At 38.2% G+C, this 13716-nt stretch overlaps 1 protein-coding gene across 8 annotated transcripts in view; it reads right to left on the reverse strand.

Moving 5' to 3' along the window:
- The window catches only part of Cep170 (centrosomal protein 170), a 104218-nt gene that overhangs the window by 83967 nt on the left and 6535 nt on the right, over positions 1 to 13716 (reverse strand). For 7 of the 8 annotated variants that reach the window (XM_045142349.1, XM_045142347.1, XM_045142346.1 and 4 more), the window contains exon 2: positions 1134 to 1279. In XM_045142349.1, coding sequence (XP_044998284.1) covers positions 1134 to 1238 — 105 coding nt within the window. In that variant the 5' untranslated portion in view covers positions 1239 to 1279. Of the gene's footprint in view, positions 1 to 1133; positions 1280 to 12341; positions 12406 to 13716 lie in introns of those variants that run through there. The other variant, XM_045142344.1, reaches the window with a different exon arrangement.

Genomic DNA, 13716 nt, shown 5'->3' on the forward strand with positions numbered 1-13716 from the left:
ACAGGAATAAAGCCTGTTTTAATCTATGCTACACTGATATTTTTAAATTAAAAATGAGTCTTATTTTATTTTTTTGCTACTCACCTTTAATATTATCAGTCTAGAAAGTATCAGAAAACAGAACTGGGGAGGTGGCTCAACAGTTAAGCGCCCTTGCTTGCAGGCCTTGGAGGGCCTGAGACTCAGTTTGATTCTCCAGAACCCACATAACCAAAAGATGGGCATGGCCATGGAGATCAGTAACCCAGGTCCATGTAGGGAGTAGGGCGCACAAGAGACCACAAAATCATTTGGACCTGCTGACCTTGCAGCTCTGGGTTGGGGGAGAGACCAAGATCCCATCTCAAGGAATTAAGCTGTATGTGCATAAACACACAAACTACATCACCGACACTACATATACTCTATACATGCATGCACACAAATATCAGGAAACAAAGCCATTATGCAGTAAATAGTAAGAGATTTATCATATTTAGTCACCAATCAGACAACTTAATAGGCTTAATTCTTTTTTATAGTGTAATAGTATAATATTAATAGCTAACATACTGAATATTATATTCCAAATCCTGTGGTAGACATTTACATATATTATTTAAAATAGTGAGAAAAATTACATCCTTGGCTGCCATGGTATAACACTGTTTTTTTTAACCTGATTGGAAGTTTTACTTGTAGTTAACAAACTCTTGGGTTCATTAACTTTTTGGAGTCTATTTTAAAATGTGAAATGTAGAACTTCTAATTCAAGAAAAAACTTCTCACTGGGCGTGGTGGTGTGTGCATGTCTTTATTCCTAGCACTCAGGAGGCAGAGGTAGGAGGATTGCCATAAGTTTGAGGCCACCCTGAGACTACATAGTGAATTCTAGGTCAGCCTGAGCTAGTGTGAAATCCTACCTTGAAAAACAAACAAACAAACAAACAAACAAAAAAGAATAAACTTCTCTGAGTCTTTATTCTTCAAAATGTAATCCTCAAAATAATTTTTATAAATGATACAGGATGAAAAAAAACAGTTAATGTTCAAGTTCAGAGAGCCAAGAGCTTTCAATATAAGTACTGTGGGTCACTAAAGGAGCAGCACATATCTGATGCCTAGTCCACACAAGAGAAGGCTGGCATAGTTACCTGTAGCATGAGCTCGCAGTCATCTCTTCCAACAAAAATCATTTCCCGCGGCAGCCGGTGGCGAGTGCCTCCACTGCTCACCAAAAACCAGGATGTTAAGCTCATTTTCTGCTTCACTTCTAAATCTTTGGCAAAGCTACGTCATCCTGAAGATATGAAGAAAAACACACGTTAGAAACTTTTAGCTTTAACACCTTGATAGAATTGCTATTATCAAAAATAAATGTGTTGGCAAGAACATAAACTAATGGAAACTTTGTTGGATGTAAAATGAGGTTTAAAACACTGTGGTTTTTTTTTTTTCACGAGTATAAATACAAAAATGATGTATGATCCATCATTTCTACTCATAGGTATGTGTTAAAAGAACTGAAAGAACAGAGATATGCATATCAATACACTGATGTCAGAATGCTATTCTCAACAGCCAAAAGTTGGTAACAGCCTAAGCCTATCTTAATAAATGAACAGATCACAAATGGTATGTACATATAATTCAGTATTATTTGAAGGTTAACAAAACTTCATAAAATTATTAAACAGGCTATAACATGGAAGAATATGGTTGTGGTTTGAATGTGAAATGTTCCCCATAGGCTCTTGAATACTTGGGTACTCTGCTGATGGCACTGTTTGTGATGATTGTGGAACTTTATACAGATCTATTTCTTCTGTGCTTAAATGCAGTTTAAGAAAAGTTCATGGGGTTGGAAAGACTGCTCATATATAAAGTGTTTTTACACATGTGTGTGTGCAAAACTGTGGGCTACAAAACCAACATACAAAAATCAGGAGCCTTTCTGTATACCAATAAGAAACTTGTAGAAAAAGAAATTAGGGTATTTTTAAAGATATTTATAATTTCTTTCTTTCCTTTTTCCTTTTTTTTTAATGAGGCTAGTGAGATGGCTCAGTGGCTAAGGTATTTGCCTGCAAAGCCTAATGACCTGGAATTTGATTCCCCAGTACCTATATAAAGGCAGATACACAAAGTGGCACATGCATCTGGAGTTCCTTTGCAGCAGAGACCCTGGTGCACCCACTCTCTCTCCCTCTTTCTCTCTTGGCTGGGCATGGTGGCATACACCTTTCATCCTGGCACTTGGGAGGATGAAGTAGGAGGCATGCTGTGAGATCAAGGACAGGCTGAGACTATATAAGTGAATTCTATCTAGGTCAGCCTGAGCTAGGGCAAGACCCTGCTTAAGAAAAAAGGGAAAACAAAAACAAAACAAAACAAAAAACCAAAGCTCTGTTTTGGATTTTCACTTCTCTTGAACTTCCAGGTCCCTGCTATGGTAAACTCCCCTCATCTCAGCCCAGTTGGATGGAGATGGGAGGGCCCCACTCTCATGTAGGCTCTATGTACCTTCTTTTCTCTTTCCTTCTCTTAACGTCTACCTATATCTTTTTTTTGTTGTTGTTGTTTTGTTTTTGTTTTTCGAGGTAGGGTCTCACTCTGGTCCAGGCTGATCTGGAATTAACTCTGTCATCTCAGGGTGGCCTTGAACTCATGGTAATCCTCCTACCTCTGCCTCTCGAGTGCTGGGATTAAAGGCGTGCACCACCACGCCTGGCAAGAGAAACACTACCTATATCTTAATAAAAAAAAAGATGAAGCAGCAGCAGCACCCTAGGAATCCAAGAAGGAGAAAGACCTCTACAGTAAAAACTTCACAGCACTGAAAAGAGAGAGTGAAGACAGTACACAATGAAAAGACCCTCCATGCTCACAACAAAGTGGTCAAAAGACCCAACACATTCTAAATTCCAGTGACATTCTTCACAGAACTAGAAAAAAAAAATCCTAAATTTCATGTGGAAACACAAAAGAATAAAAATAGCCACAGCAATCCTAAGAAAAAATAACAATGCTAGAAGTTTCATAATATTTGATCTCACATTATTATCAAAGCATAGTAACAACAGCATACTGGCACAAAAAGAGAAATGTATGTACACCAATGGAATAAAATAAGAGATGCCAGAAATAAATCCACATAGCTACAGCCACCTAACTTTTGAAAAGGTGTCAAAATCACATGCTGGAAAAAAAGATAAGCCCTTCAACAAATTATGATGGAAAAAATGAATATTAACATGTAGGAGAAAAATTAAATCCACTATCTCTCACCTTCCACAAAAAGCAATTTAAAAAAGGATCAGAGACTCCACATGCTAAAACTTCCAAGAGTAAGCAAAGAGAAAACACTTCAAGATATAAGCATTAGCAAGAATATTCTGAAAAGATATTTCCAAAGAAAACAACCACAAGAAGTTACAAATGGAATTACATGAAATTAAAAAGATTCTGGGGCCGGGCACGGTGGCGCACACTTTAATCCCAGCACTTGGGAGGCAGTGGTAGGAGGATTGCCGAGAGTTCAAGGGCACCCTGAGACTACATAGTTAATTCCAGGTCAGCCTGGACCAGAGTGAGACCCTATCTCGAAAAATTGAAAAGCCCCCCCCCCCCAAAAAAAAAAACAGCTTCTGTATGGGAAATGAAGCTATTCAAAGAATGAATAGACTACAAAAAGTGTAAGTCTTTGCCAGCTATGCTTGAGATTGTGTTAATACAGAAACATTAATAATTACAAAACTAACAACAAATAGTCAAATCTTCTAATCGATAAACTGGCCAATGGACTGAAAAGACAGCTCCCAAAAGAAGAAACACAAAGATCAATAAATATTGTTAAAAGTGTTCCACATTCTTAGCTATGAGGGAAATATATATTAAAACTACTTTGAGATTCCGTCTCACTCCATCAAGAAAAATGTTTGCAAAAATGTGAGAAAAGAGAGATTAAATGTTCAATGTTGTGGGGAGTGTAAAGTGGTACAGTCACTATGGAAACCACATAGAGGTTTCTCATAAAAATAGAACTACTATATGACCCAGATATGCCATTCCTGTGTATATACTCACAGGACTGTTGTGTCCTACTACAGAAACAGCTGTACACCCATGTTTATTGTTGCACTATTCACAAGAAGTAGGACATGGAAACAGAAACAGTCTAGATAACCAGTAACAGATGAACTGACAAAGAAAATGTGGTACATTACTCACAATTCTACCAAACAATAAGAAAAATGAAACAATAATATTTGCAGGAACATGGATGGAACTGGAAATTATTATACAGAAAGACAGATACCACCTATTTCCTTTCATATGTAGTTCCTACAATTTTAACTTTTAAGTATGTGCATTTGTATGAGTATGGGCCATAAAACTAGAAAGAGCACTGTGAGAAGGTAAAGACTCTCAAGGACAAAGGAGGAAAAGAAAGTAACAGAGCACAATAACATGAAAACAAAATGGCAGCTATGAGAGCAGGTTCACGGGGAGAGGGGAAGGGACCGAAGATGGGGGTTACCTGGACCAAATGGGGGGGAGACCTATGGAGGAAGAGGATCAACAAAACCTTTTTTGTCTGTTTTGTTTCTTGAGGTAGGGTTTCATCTAGCCCAGGCTGACCTGCAACTTCCTCTGTAGTCCCAGGATGGCCTACAGGCCAGCTCATAGTAATCCTCTTACCTCTGGCTCCCAAGCACTGGGATTAAAGGTATGTGTCATAACACCTACTTAACAAAACTTTTTAAATGTTGGTTGTGGTCATATTTATTTCAAACAGAGGAATGATGGCAAGAGAGGTCTAAGTGACTTTAATTACTTTAATAATAGTGAGGTAAGATATGGGCCACAACATTACAATAAAATACAAAATTGTATAGTGCACAACCAGTGGCAAAAATCTCGATGAAGAAAACAACTAGTATACAATTAGTGCATGCAATTACTTGAGCTGAACCACATATTAAGGGCAGTTCATTCCTATGCTCTGATTCATCACCAGATGGCTTACAGGGAATAAATCTCATCCCATCCATAAGTTCCCGCTATTACAGAGAAATAAATAGTTGGCCTTACATTATGACCATCAGAGCATGCAATATTTTTCTGTACTTTTCTGTACCCTTGGCATCTCTTATTTTAATAAAGCATCTACTTATATATCCTTGTGACAACTTTTCTTCTGGTACCAGGTGTGAGAAAGTGACAATGACTTCTTAAGGACTTGGCCCATTGCCCAGCTTTGCTTCCTGAGTGATGTCACTTTCCTAACAAAATAACTGAAACGTTAAACAAAAAAGAATACTTTTGTTTTTTGACAGGATAGTTAAGGATCACATAAGGCCCAATCAGGCTATATATACAAGCATAATTTTCTGTATCCTTTATTTATAACAGAATAGCATTTATTGACCATTACAAAGTTCTAAGACTTCATATACATGAAGTGAACATACATAAATATGTAAGTATTAACTGCCTTTAGGAAGAGAGTGTGAGGATCAAAAGAGTAAATTTCTACTCTCACAGAATCACAGACAGATAAATAAAAGAAAAAGAAAGGATAATGTGATAGCTAGGGAGGCTCTCTTTATGGGGATGGTCAGGGAAAGGATCTCTGAGAAAGTGACACACAAAACATCCCGAAAAGTTCAATGCTATGGTATAATAAACTTGATCTGGGAAAGATAATGAAAACCACTACTGGGAAAAATATTTACTTTAAATCCTCACCCTCATTTGTACAGTTACTCCCAAAAACTAAATCTACAGCTGTGCTTTTTTTGGATTCCTACCAAGACATTTACTCTCTGCTTATGTGAAAAGCTCAGAACTGAGAAAAATTTGCTCTCATACTTTTTAATTATTTTGACATGAATGCTCAAAATTTTACCTTTTATTATCTTCCATTAATACCGATTTCTTAAAAAATTCTTTATTCATTTATTTGAGAGAGAGGTGGGGGAGAACAAACACACCAGGACATTCAGCCACTGCAAACAAACTCCAGATGCATGCACCACCTTATGCATCTGGCTTATATGGGTCCTGGGGAATTGAACCTGGGTCCTTTGGCTTTGCAGGCTAGCACCTTTACTGCCAAGCCATTCCTCCAGCCCCCAATAATACCAATTTTAAAGGATTTGTAACAAATATGAACCATGAGCCATAAATGTAATTTATAGCTTAAACCTGAAGTAGCAGCGAGGTTTAAAGAAATCCACTTCTTATAAAAACAAGCAAAGATGGCATTCCAAGCATCAAGCCATATATGATTTTATATATTTTCAAAAGAATACAGATTTCTGAGAAAACCCAGCAAGTTCAAAATATTCCTTCATATGAATCATTTTAATATAACATCTAAAGAATATATTTAAGAGAAAACTGCTATGCTTTTGTATGATTTAGGCATTAAAAGTTCTAGCCAAGGGGCTGAAGAGATGGCTTAGAGGTTGAGTGCTTGCCTGTGAAGCCTAGAGACCCCGGTATGAGGCGCAATTCCCCAGGACCCACATTAGCCAGATGCACGGGGGGGGGGGGGGGGGGGGGGGCTGGCGTATGTCTGGAGTTCGTTCTGCCTCTTTCTCTGTCACTCTCAAATAATAAGTTCTAGCCAAGATTTCTCTGCAAGCTTATGAAAAATGTAAAGCCTGACTTTTTGTAGAACTGTAAAAGTTTTAATTAAAAACACACAGAACAGGGGGCTTAGTGGTTAAGGTGCTCGCCTGTGAAGCCTATGGACCCAGGTTCAATTCCCCAGTACCCACATAAGCCAGATACACAAGATGGCACATTGTGTCTGGAGTTCATTTGTAGAGGCCTGGCATGTCCTCCTTCCTTCCCTCCCTCCCTTCCTCTCTCTCTCTCTCTCTGCTTCTTTCTCTTTCTCTCCCTGTCTCAAATATATAAACACACATACAAACACACATACACACACACAAACATAGAACAGGCATGGCGACACACGTGCCTAGTACTCTTGGTAGGCTTAGGAAGGAGGATAGGTGGTGATTTCCAGGTTGGTCTGAACTAGAATGAGACTGGTCTCAAAAAATCCAACCAAACAAACAAATTAATAAATAAAAAACAAAAGCATGTAGCTACTTTGGCTATATGAACAGAAATCATTATTGCGTTATGGATGGTTTCAATTAAGTACTTCATGCATGTGGATATAGAGAATAACGTAATAATTTTATGTTGGAAAGAAAAAAATTAACATAAACAAATGGTCATACAGATCCTTATACTTTTATACATAAAGGTAGCATCAGTATGTTTTTTAAATATTAGTAAATTAGATATATAAACCTTTTTGGCCCAAAAGTCTATTCCTTCACATACTGTAATTTCTTTTGGTTATCATGCTTAAGGTGATTAGCCTCACCATTACCAGACTACCATGAGGTATGTAAGAATTAACTGGAGATAGTTCATAGTGTGATTATTTCTGAAAAAGTGAAATATAGATAATTTTGTAAATGAAAAAATCTTCAGCCAGGATCAACCTAAAAATATGGACCTGTTTCATTTAGATAAGAAAACTTGTAATTGTAAGGTCAAAAGCTGCAATAGATTTAAAAATTGTTGGTATTAATAGACAAAATGTGGGGAGCAATCCAAGTATTCATAGACAAGATAAGTGAATAAGCAAAATGTAGTACACACACACACACACACACACACACACACACACACACACACACAATGTACTATTATTCATTATTAAAAAGAAAGGAAATTTTGAACCTACCATACAGTTCGACCTTGAGGAAACTAGCTAAAATAACCAAAAAAAAAAGCAATTACTATATGGTTACACACACACGCACGCACACATGCATGCACACACACACATGGCTTTCAGCAGTAAGACAAACACCGCATGGAAACAGAAAGTAGGATGGTAGTTGCTAAGGGCTGAGGGAAGGGAGCAGTGGAGGAGTTACTATTTAACAGTTCTCAAATTTTACTTTTACAAGATGGAAGGAGTTGTGGATGATGGTTACACAGCATTATTAATATATTCAATATGCTTAAAATAATTAAGAATAAATGTTACATATTTTTCATCATAATTTTTAATTGGGAAGATGTTAAGTTAATTCTTATGTGTTTGAATACTTGCTACCCAAATGATGTCACTGCTTGGTGAGTTATGGAACCTTTGGGGATCTAGATGGCAGACATAGGGTACTAAGGGTGGGTCTTTGAGAGTTATATCCTGGCTCTGCTGTGGTCTAGCTCTCTATGTCCTAATTTGTCACCTAGGGAAAAAGCCATGCCCTAGCTCTTTCTGCGTGGACAAGCATGCCTTCTATGCCATTAAGGACTGTATTCCACAGAACTGAAAACAAACCTCTCCCCTCAGCTGCTTGTTAGGCATTTGGTTACTGCAATGAGAAAAGTAAACTATACACTACCTCTTCCAAAATGCACACTGAACAAAACCCAATGCAATTCTGTATGAAGTATGGCCTTTGGGAGGTAACAGAATGAGTACTCCTGGGGCAAGGAGATGAATCAGAGGATAAAGCATTTGCAAGCAAGGGTACTGAGTTGAGAGATCCCCAACGCACACACAAAGCTGGAAGCTATAGCAGGCACCCGTGATCCCAGCGTAGTTGCTGCAGGCAGGATGGCGAAGATAGGAAAATCCTCCAGAAGCTCATGGACCAGTTGGCCCTGCTGAACAGAACCCCGAACAATGGAAGACTTTGCCTCAAACAAAGTAGAAGGCAAAGAGCAACACCTGAATGTTTCTTTTCTTTCTGCCAAGATAAGTATTTTATAGTTTTGACCCTTTTTACCAAGGAGGTTTCATTTCCCCTTGATGAAGTCAGTTGTCTAGCACATGTCTGGAGTTCAAGACTCCTATTCAACTTCAGAGGCATTAATATGCACAATTTTAAATCTATGTAACATTACTTTTATTGAGTAAAATATTTATGCTGGGCTGGAAAAAAAGCAGACATGCTTACTATTTCGGTCTTAACTCAAATTTAATCACTATTGAGAATTAAGGATGAATTAATAAGAATTAAAACTGAACAAAAGTATTACCTTTTCAATGCTTGCTTTGCTCTTTTCCTACTACTAAACTCCATTCCCAAGAACAATATAAAATGATTGCATCCAGCCAGGCGTAGTGGCACATTGGGAGGCACAGGTAGGAGATTCACTTTGTGTTTGAGGCCAGCCTGAAGCTCCAGTGAGACCCTGCCTCTAAAAAACAACAACAACAACAAAAAAAAAAACCCAAAAAACAAACAAAACAAAACAAAACAAAAAAAACAGGATGAAAGCCATAAGAAATCAACACTATTTCTAGAAAAATCAATGAAAAGTACTTTTGCTATTCAGCCAAAATACTTCCTTAATGGCTGGAGAGATGGCTTAGCAGTTGGAGCACTTGCCTGCAAAGCCAAAAGACCTGGGTTCGGATTCAATTCCCTAGTGCCAGATGAACACAGGGTTGTTTGTTTGCAGTGGCTGAAGGCTTTAGCATGCCATTTTATCTGTCTGCCTCCACCCTCTCTCTCAAATAAATAAATAAATAAATAATTTAAAAATTAAATACATCTTTAAATTCAACAATAATGAGGTGGCATCACATTTAGGACAATAAGGAAAGGAGATCCCTATTTACAACTACACATATCATTTATTTCTTACATATACCTCATTTGGTTACTACAATAAACCTCTGAGAAAGCTGGTCTTATCACTAGCTAAACTTTATAAATGACACTGAGTTTCTGAGACTAAGTTAAACATTCAATGTCACGCAACTAGTATCACTGAGGCAATTCCTAGTAAAGTCTCCTCAATGAACATCAGTGCCTCTCTTGTGGAAACTTAAGTAGCAACTACAACTATTCTACTTAAAAAAAAAAATGAGGCAAGCCCAGTAGACTGGCTTTTTTTTTTTTTTTGTAGGTAGGGTCTCACTCTGGCCCAGGCTGACCTGGAATTAACTATGTAGTCTCAGGGTGGTCTTGAACTTACAGCAATCCTCTTATCTCTGCCTCCCCAATGCGGGAATTAAAGGCATCTGCCACCAAACCCGGCCTTTTTTTTTTTTTTTTTTTTAAATGAGAGAGAACAAGAGCAAAAGTACAAGAAAGAAGACATAGAGAATTAGCATGCCAGGGCTTCCAACAACTGTAATCAAACTCCAGATGCATGTGCCACCTAGTGGGCATGTACAACCTAGCGCATGTATTATCACCTTAAACATCTGGCTCACATGGGATCTGGAGAATTCAACATGGGTCCATAGGCCACACAGGCAGGCATCTTAACCACTAAGCCATCTCTCCAGCCCACCATCTACTTAAAAAAATTATTTATTTCAGCGAGAGGAGGAGGGAGGGGCAGAACAGGCATGCCAGGGCCTCTAGCCACTGCAAACGACTCCAGGCACATGTGCTGCCTTGTGCATCTGGTTTATATGGTGTGGTGGTTTAATTCAGTTGTCACCATAAACTTAGGTGTTCTGAATGCTAGGTTCCTAGCTGATGGAGATTTGGGAATTAATGTCTCCTGGAGGCAGTGGATTGCTGGGGGTGGGCTTATGAGTATTATAGCCAGTTTCCCCTTGCCAGTATTTGGCACATTCTCCTATTGCTGCTGTCCACCTGATGTTGGCCAGGAGGTAATGTCCACTCTCTGCTCATGCCATTGTTTTTCCTGTTATCCATGGAGCTTCCCCTGGAGCCTATAAGCCCCAAACAAACAACAACAACAACAAAAAAAAAAAAAAACCACTGTTTTTCCTATAAGCTGCTCTTGGTTGTTTTCTGCCAGCAATGTGAACCTGACTGCAACACATGGGTCCTGGGGAATCAAACTTGGGTCCATAGGCTTTGCAGGCATTTTAACCACTAAACCCTCTCTCCAGCCTATGATCATCTACTTTTAAAAAGCAGCAGTGTTCTGGGCTTTAGATTAATAGTTTGTAGAGAAGAATATCAACAAACATTACTGGTGATAAACCAGAATGAAGAGGTCTAAGAATATTGTGAGCTCAGAGACCTTGACAAGAGGTATTGAATGATTTCTAGTGAAGTATTCAGGTGAATAAAGGTGAAATGGGCGACTGAGCACGCCTTATCTCTAAAAATCTATTTTTTCCTTGACTTCTGGGACATTGCACTCCTCTAGTTTCTTTATACCTCAGTGGGCACATCTTTCAGTCCTTCCTGATGCTAGCTTTTTACTGCTGGAGCACAGCAGGTCTCAAGGTTTGCACCTCTTCGCAACTATTCAACTTCCTCCAAGTTGGTCTCCTCCCATTTACTGGTGATGCTTAAAATGTACTTATGTTCAAACCTCTTCTCAGGAGATAGGAGAGATGGCTTAGTGGATAAGGTGCTTGCATGCAGATTCTCCAGTACCCACGTAAGGCCAGATGCAAAAAGTGGCACATGCATCTGGAGTTTCTTTACAGTGATGACAGGCCCTGGTGTGCCCATTCTCTTTCTCCAACCCCTACCCCCAGAAAATAAATTACAATTAAAAAAAAGGGCCGGAGAGATGGCTTAGCAGTTAAGGCGCTTGCCTGTGAAGGCTACGGACCCAGGTTCAACTCCCAGAATCCACATAAGACAAGGTGACACACGTGCACAAGGTAGCACACGAGTCTGGGGTTCATTTGCAGTGGCTGAGGCCCTGGCATGCCAATTTGTTCTTTCTCTCATAAACAAAATAAAATAAATAAATAAAACCACTCCTCAGAATTCTTGACTTCTATATACCAATGCATACTTGACCATGTCCACTCAGATGTTTAACAGACATTCCTAACTTGACATGTTCAACTCTTAAAGGGTCAGCTCCCATGCTCACCACTTCCACACTAAACAATGTCAGTCTAGTTTACCACAATTATTTCTTAGCTTACCCTCCTATTCCCACATTTGCTTCAATCCAATCAGATATTTTTTAAATTGTCAGAGTAATTCTTTCAAAACCCTCAGTAAATCCCCATGTCAACCAATAAAAGCTCTATCCAATCTAGATTCCTCCCACTTTTCCCTTTTCTCACTCTAGTCACAGTAGCTTCTTTGTTCTTGATTTCACTCACTCCATTCCTTCTTTAGAACTACCGCATGATGGAATATTCTCCCCCCAGAGATATCTAGGACTTGTCTTCATACACAATGTAAGAATGTTAAATATGAGAGACTTTCCAAACACTCAGAAATAGCAGCACTCAAGATGTGGTGTGTAATGAAGCTATCTTTTGTGTCAAAGAGGGAAGGAAGGTAAAGAACACATACTGTATTTGCATTTGCTTGAGTTGAAAGATACATAATGCATAATAAAAAGTTACTTACTGGAGTGGGGAAAGTCGTAACACAGTAATATACACAGCAGGGATAGAAGGAATTTTCATACTTTAATGTTGACTTTGAACCATTGTATAGACTGATCCCTTGAAAATTAAAAAGAAAGAAAGAAAAATGTATCCTACGAATCACTCTCTCTCTTTAATTGGTTTCCCATGCCTTCCTCATCTCTTATCAACTGGACTTGATCAATTCTACCAATGCTATTCTTTTTTCATTTTGATCTAGTTTTCATATTTAATTCTGCAAATATGCTCTGAATGCAGTATAGTAAAACTACCCCATTCCTCATTTTAAGCCATGCATTTAAAGCTGTGTCACATCTTTTCACAACAGTGCCTCTCAGAGTCTAGATTAAGTTTTCTTCACAGCAGCTTTCTTGCTTACCTTCAATATCATACAATTATATAATTGCCCTAGTTTCACCCAATTCCTGTACTACATAAGGAAATAAGAAAACTAAAACAACTGGGAGTGGTGGCATACACCTTTAATCCTGACACTTGGGAGGTAGAGATAGGAGGACCACCATGAATTCAAGGCCACCCTGAGACTACATAGTGAATTCAGGTCCTGGGCTAGAGTGAGACCCTAACTCAAAATAAAAAATATCCAAATAGTTTTCTTCCTTTATATTAGTGCCCCGCCCCCACACAGCATATTTTATGTAATGCTTATGCTATTTCTAAATCTAAATGGTTTTGTCTTTTGCTATAACAAGTCCTTGGCCAGGATGAAGACATTAGAGACCTGGCTTATTATATTCATAAATGTCAAAGGGCCAGGAAGGGATGTTAATCCCTTGGAATGACAAAGTTGTGATTCAGGAAGATCTCAACAAGTTTTAACTATGACTACATTCAAACATATTAAATTTAATGGCAGGTAAGAGTAAATTATTGTTTCAAAATTCATCTATGGTATAAACTGAGTATGAGAGGTCTAGCTAGATGCAAAGATGTTGGTTTTATATGGACTGCATCAGTAGGTTCCAGAAAAATTTTTCAAAGAACAAAATGAGAATGTACTTAGGGTTTACAGCTTTATCATAGTTAACAAAAATACAACAAAAAATCCACAAAATTTACTAGCTACTAACAATGTCACTTCATAAGAAAGCTATGTTAGTATTAACTACAGCAGATGTACAGAACCTCAAAACAAATCCCCTGAATTATATAAATACAACTTCAAGAGCCATGTGACATTTTGGGTTTTGTTCTTAGCTGTGGCATAACTTCAAAATCCAAGCCCCAGTACATAGCTTGAAATAAAGGACTTTCACTACATTACATATTCAGACCATAACTGCAGAATTAAGCATGGAATCTAGACCAGAATAAAAAGAAGCACATTTATACGA

The sequence above is a fragment of the Jaculus jaculus genome, chromosome 1 (genome assembly GCF_020740685.1).
Source record: "Jaculus jaculus isolate mJacJac1 chromosome 1, mJacJac1.mat.Y.cur, whole genome shotgun sequence".
NCBI classification, from domain to species: domain Eukaryota; kingdom Metazoa; phylum Chordata; class Mammalia; order Rodentia; family Dipodidae; genus Jaculus; species Jaculus jaculus.